Here is a 13,994-nt window from a genome sequence, read left to right as displayed (position 1 = left end):
AAATGAACTGCAGGTGAGCTGAAATGAATCAGCCACAGTGGCAGATTAAGACTGACACGGAACTCCCACAGTCATGCAACTCCTTTTTCATGATAGATCAGAGTGGGTATGATGCTGCTCAACTCTGAAACACAACGATGCAGCATTGGCACATGTAATTTCAGAGTGGAATTGCATGATCAAAACAGTACCCAACTGCTGTCCTAGTGTAGCTGTTGCTGATATTGGAATCTGGCACAAAATGCATTATCTAATAGATGAAATGTGATTAATAATCAGGACTTGTGTCCTCCTGATGGCTGTGATTCTGAGTCATGGTGTGCCCTAGAGAATGTTTCTCAAATCTAGACTTACCCATCTGGATTTACCCATTCATCTGCAAGCAGACTGAATCCTTGACACAAAACAATGTTTAATTTTTACTAAACTGCTTGGAGGTCTTTAGTTACAAGACAGAATGAGAGAATGGACTATATTAAAAGCATACAGTGAAAAACATCTTAATAATACGACACTTTCCTACTGAAGCATGCTGAAGTTTGTTATTTAAGATTTCATTGGCTTGGTTTGTTTTTTATCTGAAATTGTATAACTGTTTGTCACATCCACTATTTTTAGGAAAAACAATAATTTTACTATTATGATACACTATGATAGTTTACACTTGGGCCTTTTAAAATATCTGTACTTAGATGCCAGGATAGCATAGCATGAACACAGGCAAACAGCATGAAAATCAGAATAACTTCTAAAGCATTAATAAGGACATCATTTTTCTGAGAAAGTCAAGAATAAGTAGAGATGTTATCCAAATAGATTTTGAAAGAGTAGATTCATTTAACTCCATGCCTCTAGGTACCATCAGGAAAAAAAATGTGGTAATCATAGATGTACAGTTAAAAAAAAATACTGCAAATCTTTAATCTTACTGAAAAGCTGCAGGCCTCTAAGTGAATGAGTAATATCAAGCATTAGCTTGCTGAGAGTTACAGAAGCAATTTGAGACCATCATATCTTAAGTGACCTATTTTAGAATCATACAATCTCCTGAGCTGGAAAGGACCCATGGGGATCATTAAGTCCAGCTCCTGACTCCACACAATGCAACCTAAGAGTTTCTTACCACATGCTCAAATGTAGAAAATGAAAGTATTTTTCTTACTTAAAGTTCTTTTCTGTACTTTTGTAGGGTGTTTTCAAAACATCTGCTGGGTAGATGAGCTTTCTCAGTTCGTTAGTATAGTCTTTGTTAGCAATCTCCTTCTGATCACGTGATGTCTGTGTTTATTAGGGTTTACAGCTTCACCCACATTCCACTGAGATCAAAAGGAGCCTTTCATCAAGGTATGAGGACTCTGTGATCTTAAATAGCTATATCGCATCCTTGAGCTAAGTTGTTAAAGAAGATCAGTGTCAGTTTTTGCATTTTCTTAGACCGTCTTGTAATTTCCTGTCATTCAGTTTTCAGTAAAAGCCAAAACTTTCATTGCCTCTCCAAAGTCTACAGACAAGCATCTTAAATTGCTAACAAAACTGATATAGATTCCTAGATTATAAGGTCAGAGAAAACCATTTTGAGTATGTGGTCTGACCTCCGAAGCGACACAGGCTGTAGTACTTTCCTAAATAGTCTCGAGTTACTAAATAAACTGAAAAGGTTGTCTTGTTGAAGTCTGTGTTGGAATTTAGACTTTTTTTTTTTTTTTTTGCTTTGGCTACTGTTGTTTGCCGTCTCTCATACACATAAGAGAAACACTGTGAAGCTGATTGTAACTAGAATGCAAAATGTCTTTAAAACCCCTCTTTTTTTTTGTAGATTTCACCAATAAATATTTTAACAGCCAGACACTGAAAATAATGCAGCTAGCACACGGCAACTATGCAAATATCACCTCTGAAACTCTCAAGTCTGCTGCTGAGACTATGAAAAAATACAAATTCCATGATTTTTGCATTAAGATGGTATTAACACCAATAACGACAACAGTAAAAAAACTTTTCACAGCACTGCTTCAGCTTATATTAGGCAATTACCATTTATGTTAGCCACACAAATGATCAAATGGAATGTACAAATGTAGTGGGATTGCTTAGCTTTTGATTCAGTACCATTCACTTTTGGGGGCTAGGTAGGAAGTCTCTGACAGTGAAATGTATTTGATGCACTCTGCCACTCACTGAATCTGCCATTAAATTCTTTTGGAAGCCATTACCCTGACTTAAATAGACTATTTATATAGCAGTGTGACATTTAACGTCAAGCAAATGGTATAGGTTTTCTGTGACTGAAGAATTCAGTACAAAGAATATCCATATGATGTGTGTTCTATAAAATATAAGTCTTGAAATATTCTGAAGGGCCTAATTCATTTTAAAGAATAATTCCACAATGTATGGAGCTGATCACCAAGGATGTTTAACATGGATAGCTCAAATGCACTGTAATTTGCATTGTAGGGCATGTGCAGTTTCTTTACAATCAGTCCTGGGAACCCCATATCTGATATAAATTCGAGTAGACTGCTAAAGATATAGGCAAGAGTTATCTGGAGAAGTATTTCCCCAAAAAATCATTAATTGCCTTAGGTATGGAATAGATCTTCATGACAAAAGTGTGAGTTTTTCATTTGTTTGTTTTAAAAAAGATCATAAATGCCAAGAAGTGAATGAGATTGGACAGTTTTATCTGCATAAAAGGATCTTTTCAAGTGCACTTCATTGTGCAAGCCAGCATTATCAAAATAGTATTCTTCTGAGCACAACTGCCTTCTATTTTTTTTTTCCTACTGATTGCTCCGCATTAGGAGAATTGTAAATATTTCAAACACCTTGAAATTGCAAATCCCTAGAAAAGCAATTCAGTGGGAAGTTCTAATAAGTGCAAAGGTACAGTCAAGAACCTGCCTCCATGTGCAATATTAAGAGAAGTGGAAATTTTAGCTTGCCACCAGAGATGGAAATAGAGACAAGACTGATAAAATCAATGAGTTCCAGATTCTTTTCAGTGGTGCCCTGTGACAGGACAAGAAGCAAAGGGCACAAAGTGAAACATCGGAAGTTCCACCTGAATATGGGAAAACACTTCTTGCCTGTGAGGGTGACAGAGTACTGGAAGAGGTTGCACAGACAGGCTGTGGAGTCTCTTTCTCTGGAGATATTCAAAACCTGCCTGGATGTGACCCTGTGCAATGTGCTCTAGGTGACTCTGCTTTGGCAGGACTTGATGATCTCCAGAGGTTCCTTTCCAACTTCAACCCTTCTGTGAGTTGAAACAGTCATAAAAAGAAAAACAAAACCAAACCACTGAATAATGTGATGCCAGTATTCAAGCTATTATTTCACAGGCACAAGTGTTAGAGTTGCATTTTAGTTTGCTTTTCATGTACTTTATGAATTATTTTGCGCTTTTGCATTAGTACACATTAGGCAAAAGACCGCATCTAATAGATTAGATGATATGCACTTAGGGGGAGCTCCCCCCTCCCTGATCTGTTGACTGCACTTTTAATCATAGATTAGTTAGACATGAGGTCCAATCAATGCTAGGGCTGTGCTAGCAAGTGACAAATCATTTCACTTCAGAAAACTATTAATCTTAGTGGTGCTGTGCTTGTGGGCCATGATTTACTGAGAACAAAATAACCTCACAATGCTCAATTTAAAATTAGACACCCGTTTTGAAGAATGGTGCACATTTACTGATACGATAAAGCAATTGAATAGTGAGGATTCATTAGTAACAGAGGGAAGAGCTGTACTATAAGAGATCAGATTGATGACTATAACACTGAAATATTTTTACCACTGTAAAATGCATACAAATTCTTTTGGGGAAAGGCAGCTACATTAAAGTATTTAAAGTATTGCCGAGATCAGGTGACTAAATTAGGTCATCTGCCTTACATGCTGTTACATGAGTGAAAACGGAGACAGACACTAGATCAAGACCAAATATTAAAACATCAAAACATTTTTCCCTTCTTCACCACTTTTTCACTTCACCTGCAATTCTGCAATAGAAATCCTCAGTTTCTATCACACAGCTGTGAAGCACAGCATGGCCAGGTATTGGTGCTTAGGTCTAACTTAACTTCCTAGGGGATACTGACCCATACCATGAATATTTTATCTTTTGATGCAATTCAGTACTGGACAAACCTGCAGTCGAGAGACAGTCTGAATAGCTTACTGAACTGTGAGAAGTGTGTGATTGATGTTCTACCTGAATCTAATATTTTTAATTTTTTATATCATGAGGCCATTTTATTACATAATCATTTAACCTTCTCATTCTAAAATTCTTTCAAGAATGAAATCTATTAAGCATAAATATGGCAAATACAGAAAAGTGAGTAATACCTGCATTTTGTAGAAATCTATACCAGTCAAATGTTTCACTGGGTGTAGTCTTGATTCCTGTGTTGAAAAAAAGAGAAATGCAACTTGTTTGACTGGTCCCTATATGCCTGAACTATGCCTCTTAAAGTCTTGCCCTAAGAAAACCTATTTCTCTCAAGCACACTGAATTCTATACACAGCTGTTCACACCTCAAGCTTTCCTCTTCCCAACAATTTCAGGTTGCCTGCACAATCCTTCTATAGTAATCAGATTGAAATGGAATTGAAAATTTCACACAATCACGCTGTGTATGAACCACTTTAGTAATCCACAGAAATAAGCCCCTTTACACCATGCTAAATTTGGCCTTGTAAAATCTACATACGAGATACTGTTTTCTGAAGGAGATGATTATTCCAAAACAGATACGGTTCAGCTCAGACTCAAGTCATTAACATAAGGCAAAGCAGCTAAATTAAATCAATATCAAAAATATATTTTATTTGTTTTGCCTTAAAGATTATTTTAATAATGAAATGATTTTAGTAATTTATTTAATCTCTTAATTATCTATTATCTCATAAGAAGCTTAAATACAGAGTAAACATGAATTAAATACACCTCATTGAGTAATTTCAAAATAAATTTCAAATTTTTTTTTTATTCTTTGAAAGCAAAATATACAAAATGCAATAACTTTTGGAATCTGTAGACAATTACTTTTAGATAAATTAAACTGAGAGCTGTAGATTAAGTAAACACACCTAAAAGGCTGAGGAGAATGTTCCTTAGACTACTCACTTAAGTAATATACCCTGATTTAGATACTTGCTGGGTGTCATTACTCCAGGAACTCAGCCTATAGCATTTAAAGAAATTTGGAGTTTCATAGAGTAATCATTTATCAACTTGTGTGAAATCAGAGTGAGGGTCTAATACAAAGGCCACTTACTTACATATGGAGAAAGCCCCTTGTTACCCTATCTTTCAGATTCCCACTGTAAGGCATCTGGAAAAACTTCTTTTAAAAGCACAAAATGAGTTGAAAATTTAGTCTATGAGAGTGGAATACTACCCCAAATAAATTCAATAGCAAAGAGCTTGACTTCAGCGTAGCCAGCACTTCAAACCCAAGGCCCATTTCAGCAAAACATTTCTGAGGCAAAGAAAATAGATACATAAACATATAGGTACTAAATATATTATCCAAATCAATTGAATGCCTTAGTTAATATTTCAAAACTCTCACCTTGAGTTTGGACATATATTTTCTTCCTAGTATCTGGCTTTAAAGAGAAAGAGAAGAAAAGTGACTCATAGTGCATCATAAAAGATCTGTTCAGTCTTTTAAAAAAATCTAGTAAAACAACATGCTCATCAGTGTGATTTTCTTTCAACTATTAAAAAAAAAAAAGACCATTAGAAAGGAACATTTTAATAAGACCACAGGCAACAAAGTCAGGAATTAAAATTACATTTACTCTGAACATTTATAGTGTCAATGAATCCATTTTGTAATTAACACAATTACCAGATTAGTAGAAACATGTTTTTTTTGTTTAACCGTAGTTTCTCAAAATCATTAACCTGCTTATGGCATAGAAAAAGAAAACACTTCCCTAGAATAAAAAAGATTTTAAACTACAAAACAGCCCTAGCTCCCAAACACTCTGGTTTTCAAAGAAAAAGTACAGCTGGTCTCAGAATCACAGTTACATTTATCCATAATAAAATGTTTAAACACATCAGGCATGAAACAAGCCCTACATACCACTAACCTTTTCGAAGATTGCTGTCAAATATATGTAGACACTTGTCTAGACGGGAAAATTGGCCAGTACTAGGTATTGCAGTATATTCCCAAATAAGAATTGCACAATAAATTATTTTAAAATAGATACAGTAAAAGGGGTAATTACTATATTTCCAAAGTTATTCCTGAAGTGCTACTACACTAGTTATTTATGTGACTAACTAAGTGAGTTCTTACTTCATTACCTTTCTATAACTCCAATCATGAATTTGTGGAATGCTACTCATTTTTTTTCATGAAAACACAGAAATAGCCATGGGATCTTTCCAAATGGGGAAACAAAACAAAAGCAAACAAACAAAAAAAACCACTCTTCCCCTCTAGCAAAAAAAGCATAGTTTCTCTGAGCTCAAAGTATTCGCGAAAGCTTTGTGTTCAGACAGTTCCTATTTCTTTTAAAAGCTGGCTGCAGTGCCTGTATAGGAGTAAACCAAGGCATTGGTCAAGTCGCGTATTCTCTAATAGATTTGCTCAATATTACCTTGGAAGTTTCAGTTTGAAATTACATTCTTTCAAGCAGTTCTAGTGGCTATTGCTTAATGTAGCATCACAGTGACCCAAAAGGAACAACCTTCCTTAGAGCACCAGTCTTTGCTGTCTTTGGGCTAAAACCAGACTCCTCTTTAGTGCCCGTTTCATCATGTACAGACACCCAGTCCCTTAGCAGGCTGTGACTCTGTGAGTCACTGACTATTTGTCTACCACAGCTCTTTCTAAAGAGCAAATAGGAAAAGGACTCTCAGACTGCCACCCCAACCATTCCACTTTTGAACATATGGCTGATACACAGATGATACACTACTGAATTCCTCAAGCTAAGTATTGCTATGCAGCCCTGCTTCTTAATGTGGAAAGCTGGTGGAATGAATAACACAGCCAGAGTTAAACAAAGTAGAGCATCACCTATGCTGTCGGATCATGTCAAGCTGCACGTTAGTTTTCCCTTCTCCTCTCCCACCCCCATTCCATTCTTAGCAGCAGACTGCAGCTTGTGAAATCACACCTGCAGGACAATGACTTCAGGAAGGAAGAGAGCTTGTACTAGGAGAATGAGAATTAATGCAGAAACAAAGTGCTAAAGCAACCAAGTCCTGAACCAGTCAGCTCAGGAAATAAGAAGTCAAGGAGCTGACTTTTTTTTTTTCACTTGCAAAGATTTTGTTTTTTTCATTTCAACATTTCTATGTGACTGCCCCTACAGTTCACTGCTGGGTCATAACAGTCTATTTTAGTTACTAAAAATGAACTGGAAAAAGAAAAATGGAAAAAGAAATTGACAGAAAAGAGGTCAGAAAACTGAATAATCATCAACAAGCAGTTCACAGGAGGGGAAGAGGGCAGTTTCTGAGAATCAAAGTGAATTAGCTACATCACAAAACCTACATGAATAAGCAGGAAATCCATTAATGAAGTGGGGAAAATTTAATGCTGTTTATGCTACAGTAGAAGATTAAGTATATCTTTCAAAAGCCATATGAACTTCTGTGTTCAAACGATTTAAAAAATAAAAAAAGATGGTTTCATAGGTTATTTTATTACTTAACATTTCCTCATCTTTCTCTTACCTATGAATAAGTAGCACTTTAAATTAAATTGCATTCTCCAATCCTAAAAAAAGCCTTGCAAATGATGGAGACAGCACTGCAAGTTAGAGGCCAACTGCAAAATTTTAATTTGCAAGACAAATGGAAGAGCTGAAATTCAGAGCTAGGACACAGATGCAACCAAAGAAAATGTGGAAAGAAGCAGATGGAGCAGGGGGCAGCTTAAGCCAGCCCTTCCTCTATAGCTGACACACTGCATAATTCTGACTTTGGTGGGTAAAGATGTGGTCTAAGTTCCCCAAAACCACTAAGTTTCAAAAATAAGCTGAAGTTAAGCATTTGGTTTCATGCTCTACTAGACCCGTAATAGCTCTATGGTGAGTAAATATATTCCTGCGAGGGTTTAGATCATCAAGAAGAAAAGAGCAGGAACATTGTTTAACCTGGCGTAGAGATGTATTCACACTTTATAGATCAATTTTATATTTTGTTCTTTATTTTAAATAGCAGTGGGGAGAGTGGAAAAATGAAATGGAATACTAATAAAACTGGCTTAGGTAATTCTTATGCACCACTTTTACACTATTGAAATAAAACACTGACCATAAGCACGGGATCTTTTACAGTATTTTGCACTTACTTGGAATACAGATTATTACAAAAGCTATATCATGTACTTCATAATTAAAGGCAATTTATCCAATGTAATAGAAAAGAAGTAGTTGGAAGATACACCCCTTAAGCATAATGCTATTGCTTACATGTCTGTAATTTAAATTATTGACTGTCTAACTAATAAAGCACACATTACAGGAATAATGTAGTTCACATTAGGGTGAGTTAATATGTAAAGAGTGTTGATATTCTGTGAGCTGTGATATGGTAAGACGTATTTATGTTTTTCAGTGTTTGAAAATAAATGTATGGCATTTGCTCTTACCCTTTATACAAAGATACAGTTGTAAAAAGAATTCAAAACCTCAGCATTTACGACACAACTCAGCAGGTGATATTTCAGTTTAGGGCTTGACAGACTTGCCTCCAGTTCCCTGTCTGCCACAACCTTCTCCAAAACACTGAATGAGTCTCCAACCAGGAGCACAAAGGTGTTTAGGTAAAATCAACTAAGTCAAGTTCTTAAAAACATAAGTGCTGATTTCAAAATGATTTCAAAGTTAAAGTTTGCTTCTCCTCCTTATACTCTGTTAACTTTGTCTTTCCTGTTTACCCATCATGAAGTTAATTGTAGTAACTATTAAAACCAAGTTATGTTTATAATGTAACTACCACATCCTCTATGTGCATAGATCAAAAATCAATTCATGCTGAAAGAAAGCATTAAAAATTAAATTGTTGTGTTGTCCAGGCTCCACCTCTCAGTGATTTTCTTTAGGCAAAGGTGTATTAATTATTATATTATGATGCAAATTAAAACTGAAAAGATATCCAGCAGTTACTTTCTACTTCTTACATTTATTGTTCATCACAGACTCATAGAATCTGCTGAGTTGGAAGGGACCCATGAGGATCATTGAGTCTAACTCCTGACTCCATACAGGGTAACCTAAGAGTTTCTCACCTCAAATATAGAAAATAAAAGTATTTTTCTTACCAATACTTCACAAGATAAGGTGAGTGGAGCTAATAGCTGGCAGAGGGTGGTTCCGACCTTCTCTTTTTATCCCAGTTATGTTGCCCCTTACTGACAGCCAGTTACTGATTTCCCGTCACTAGCCTTGATGCTCATTGCAGTTCTCTGTGATCCAGTACAAGACTTTAGGCAACAAGTTATTTGGAAAACTAACCTCACACACACACACCAAACAGCTGAGCTAACAAGCCCTACTGCCTGGTGTGGAGTGTGGATTATTTCACAGGTCAGCAGTGCTGTCTCACACTACCCAAAAGCACTCCTTGTACTCAAATGACCGGCAGCTCTTTATCGTCTTCCTCCATTCTTCAGAAAACAGGATTGAGCACTGCCTACTTCCAGGATTTGTCTCATTTTTTTCCACTGGAAGTCTGCCATGAATTCAACCACAGAAAGGTGAAAAGGCTGATCCAGTCTATTTTCCAACCGGAGCATCAGATACTACCAATAACTACAGTGAATGTCTGAAGTAGACTTGCAGTACAGTAGACATAATTGTAGCTACTAAATAAAGAGAAAGAGAACCAAAACATATTTATTCTAATACTGTAGTCATGGTTTCTGGGAAAAGAATGAATGTATAGAAATAAACCAAGAGATGAAGGGAATTCTATTTGCTGTTAGACAATCTATTTTTAAAACATATAACCTCTAGGTATCAGTTATTATATCAGGAGTTATTTTCAAAAAACAATAAGGAAATGAAGATAACGTATTTGAAATTACTTAATTATCTTACTATTTCAGGGGCTAAATAAATAAATAGATAAAATTAAAACATTAATTTAACTCTACTCTCCTCCTAAAAATGATATATGCTTTTTCATTTACTCTTTCTCTCCCTTAAAACTTAAAGTCCTGTCTTTATATTTCAAGATCAAAAAAGAATATTAAGAAGCTCAACAACAGCAGTCAAATTAGGTAAGCCCTGGATAAATCACTTGAGTTTTTTATCTTAAAACTGTCTGAACTCACACTTTAACTGCATGCACAGCACATTATCCAAGCAAGCATGTTCACCTCACAAGGAAGTGCATGAGGCAACTGCACTCATCTTGTACAGCACTTACCCATTATTTAAACAGTCTGTGGAATGAATTAAACTAACTAGTTGCAAAGACCTGAGATCAATATTTGCTGAGAGACTGGAAAATTAACCCTAAGAGCTTGATCCCAAACTCATTGAACTCAATGGCAAAGCTATCAATAACCTTCAGAAGTGAAAGATTTGGATTTAGCACATTTAAGTACCAAGCACCCAGTGAGCTTCTGGGCCCTTACAAAATATGACTGGTGTCAGTAAGTCTATATGGAAACAAATGAGTTTTTGCATTGCTTACTACCAATCCAGGATTCATTAAGTTAATACGAAGTTAATATGAAGACTTTGTATTTACAGACAAGGGGATTTATGTTAAACGCTTTTTATAATAAAACAGCATAGCAGCTCAAATATTTTGACTAATTAAATGAGGTTATCAAAGAAACTCCATTTGAAAGGTCTTTTGATTTTTTCTGTATGTACTGACGTTTCTCTGCATGAATATAATACTCACCTTTAAACTAGATTCACCATAATAAAATATCTTCCACATGGATAATATATTTGCTACTAAAAAACATTTTACTGAATGTTTTTCATTCTGCTGAACCTGAAAATTGATAGTTAACTAATATATTCTAGGAATTTTAGTTTGTATTATTACTCTCAGTTCTTTGCTGGCTAAATAACCCCCTTCGAATACTATGCCAAATGTATTTGACCACTATACTGTTGGATAAAAATAATTGTATTCAGTATTTTTCCATATATCATTCAGCAATGTCTTTCAATCTGTTTCTGGAAGCAGAGATGACTTTTTAAAAAGTTGTGCTATTTATGTGCTATGTATCTCTCAAGGCCTAGTCAGTACTGCTGTGCATCACATACTGCTGGGCTTAGCATAACTTCAATTTTAGCTTTGCAGTTCACATAAAGAAGTTCATCCAATTTCTAGTGTTGATAAAAGAAATATTTTCAAATTATTCTTCCAAATTCTTTATTGTAAGTAAAGCTGTTTAGTGGAATTTTTTCAACATAAAGTTTATTAAATGATGCAGAAAACCAATATATGCATATGGTATCAGGAGAAGCTCAAGATAACAATGCTTAATTTAAAATGTTACAGAGAAGCACCTCCTAAACTGCTGTATACTCTTTTCAAATACTAAGCAGCTTTTAAATGCCAGATCTATCTGACCTGTCAAAGTACAAAGTGCTTCCTCTGAAAGAAAAGAACAGGAATAGAGAATATAAAGATTATTACAATTCTCTAGCATTATTTAGTAAACATTTTAGGAGAATGCACAGTTGCTAATACTATAATGATCACCATCATCACATAAACATACCCACTCTGTTGCTGCCAGTTCCTTCATTTTCATCGTGAAAGCCACTGCAAACCTAGTTAAATGGACAAAAATAGTTGGGATCATCTACTTAAAGTGTTTGAACATAACAACAGAGAAGCATTTCAGAAGAAAATATTTATAAGAAAGATGAGCAGAGGCTTATAAAAATAATTATAGATGGAAAGACAGAAAGCAGGCTTTCTATTTGTTTTACCAGAAAACACTGGTAAAACAAATGGTATCTCCAGGCTTTAAATGGATTACAACTTGGAGCTCTTGTGGAGTTACAGTGATGATTTCTTAAATATAGGAGAAAACCCAAATAACAGGAACATCCTGTAGTTTATCTAGATTTATACACACAGCGGCAGCAGCAGACAGCCTTCCTTGTTTCTACATCACTGCAAGTTGCAGTAGCCTTCTTCACAACCAGAGAACTAAATAAAAAGGAATCTTTAGTTTTGTACTATTGTTATTTGACAGTACCCAGTCCTACTATTCATTGCTACTGAATTTAATTCAAGTGAGCAGGCAGAATTTTATAAACCTTTCCCCAGTGTTCTCTCCTTATTTCTAAGTAGTCAAAGCTGTTGATGGAAAAAAATGTGTGAGAGACAAAACTGTTATTCTTCATGGAACATCCTTTAATTAAAAAAGAAAAAAAAAAAAGAAGAAAAAATCAGAATTAAATAAACTGAAAAATAAGAAAGAAGATCCAGTGATTAGGCTTCAACTCTAGAATTTAACAGACCTGGGACACTCAGTTCTGTACTTCTGAATGTTAGGCGTCTACAGAGGAGATGAAATTTATAGTGCTGAGTTAGGCACTTTATACCCCTTTATAATAAGTAAGCAAGAATTGGGTATCCAGAAATGAGACTCACCACATTCATCATTTTGGACAGAGACTCTTATGCCAGCCCACCATAATACTAACAGGCAGGCAACTGCTAAGGGGTAGGGCATTATGACTGTTCTCCTTTTCTTTGTAACAAGAAGGCAATTAAAATAACTGAAGTGTAGAATTGGCTGAGATATGAACACTATCTCCTCCTATTCTGTAATCATACAAATTATATTACCAAAGTAAGAACAAGCAAACAAAGGTGTATCCAAATATCTTCATGGTTAGGTTTTTATTTCACCTGGAAGGGAGACGGTAACTCTGTTCCCAAACTTACTTCCTCTTTTACCCTTATGGGTGTTTAACATGGCTCATCTGGACTTCTACTTCTTAGCCTTTGAGAAACATATGCAGTATACTATCATTCCCCATAACAGAAGAGTTACTTTAGAGACCATTTAAAAGCAGCATTGATAGGTACAGTTCTCATATTTGGGTGCCTCTTTATAGAGAGACTTCAGCCACAGAAGCCTGTTATCTAAACATACGAGATAAACAAGTAATTCCTACTGGGAGCTTGACATAATACCCAGAAGTCATATGAGATATTTTTATGGAGTCAGACCTAATAAAGAATCCCTGTTCAGAAGAGATCTTAAGAACATCCTGAACTTTAATGCAACTTTTAAACCAGGATGAAATACAAACACAAGCTTTGACTGCTCTTAAATGGAACTTCAGTGTTAACTAAAACCATACTTGGGGCCATTTCTGAAGACTGTCAGTACTGTGGAATATAATTGTTTGAATGGCTCCTTCACAGGAGACACAATGTGTCTGCTTGGCCAAATTCTTTTTAATTTCTTTTAAAAATACTGAATATAAAACATAGGTCATCACATATGACACTTAAGATTCCATGTTTCTTTTTCACAGAATTAATGTAATGCTTCCACCCTGAGCCATACCTGTAACATCTCAATGGTGAGAGGTGAAGCAGGTTTCTAAGTCAAAACCAGAATACTGCTTTTCCACTGGAGATATTATGTTATAATTTGAGTGCATGAAGTCACCACCACTCATTAGAAGTCACATAAATGCTGAATTATAACTCCTACTTTTGTTTGTTGTGAGCAGATATTCCCATACATCTGTTTCGTAGTATCTGCTTTATGGTATTACAATACATTTTACATATACAATATGACAGCTTTAAGGTTATTGAAGCCTTTGCAAATGCTTGTTTTCTCAAGTTGCATATGCTTCCTTTCTGGATTTTGCAATTATACTTTCAATATATCACATTAACAAGCAGAAAAAACTATTGCTCCCAAGTCTACAAAATACTATTCAATAGATTTAAATACCCTAGAGGAGTACAAGCACCATTTAGAGGAATTTGATTAAAAATG

The 13,994-nt window shown here is 35.3% G+C and overlaps 1 protein-coding gene across 2 annotated transcripts in view; it reads right to left on the bottom strand.

Annotated features, from left to right (window-relative positions):
• Positions 1–13,994, bottom strand: part of GLT1D1 (glycosyltransferase 1 domain containing 1) — a 57,217-nt gene that overhangs the window by 27,351 nt on the left and 15,872 nt on the right. For both annotated transcript variants that reach the window (XM_083803340.1, XM_083803341.1), the window contains exons 4-6: positions 11,739–11,790; positions 5,589–5,625; positions 4,360–4,416 (exon numbers count right to left, since the gene is read on the bottom strand). In XM_083803340.1, the coding sequence (XP_083659466.1) occupies positions 4,360–4,416; positions 5,589–5,625; positions 11,739–11,790 (146 nt within the window). The remainder of the gene's footprint in view (positions 1–4,359; positions 4,417–5,588; positions 5,626–11,738; positions 11,791–13,994) is intronic.

The sequence above is a fragment of the Anser anser genome (assembly GCF_964211835.1).
Source record: "Anser anser genome assembly, chromosome: 18".
NCBI lineage: Eukaryota > Metazoa > Chordata > Aves > Anseriformes > Anatidae > Anser > Anser anser.
This window is presented reverse-complemented; position numbering and strand designations above follow the sequence as displayed.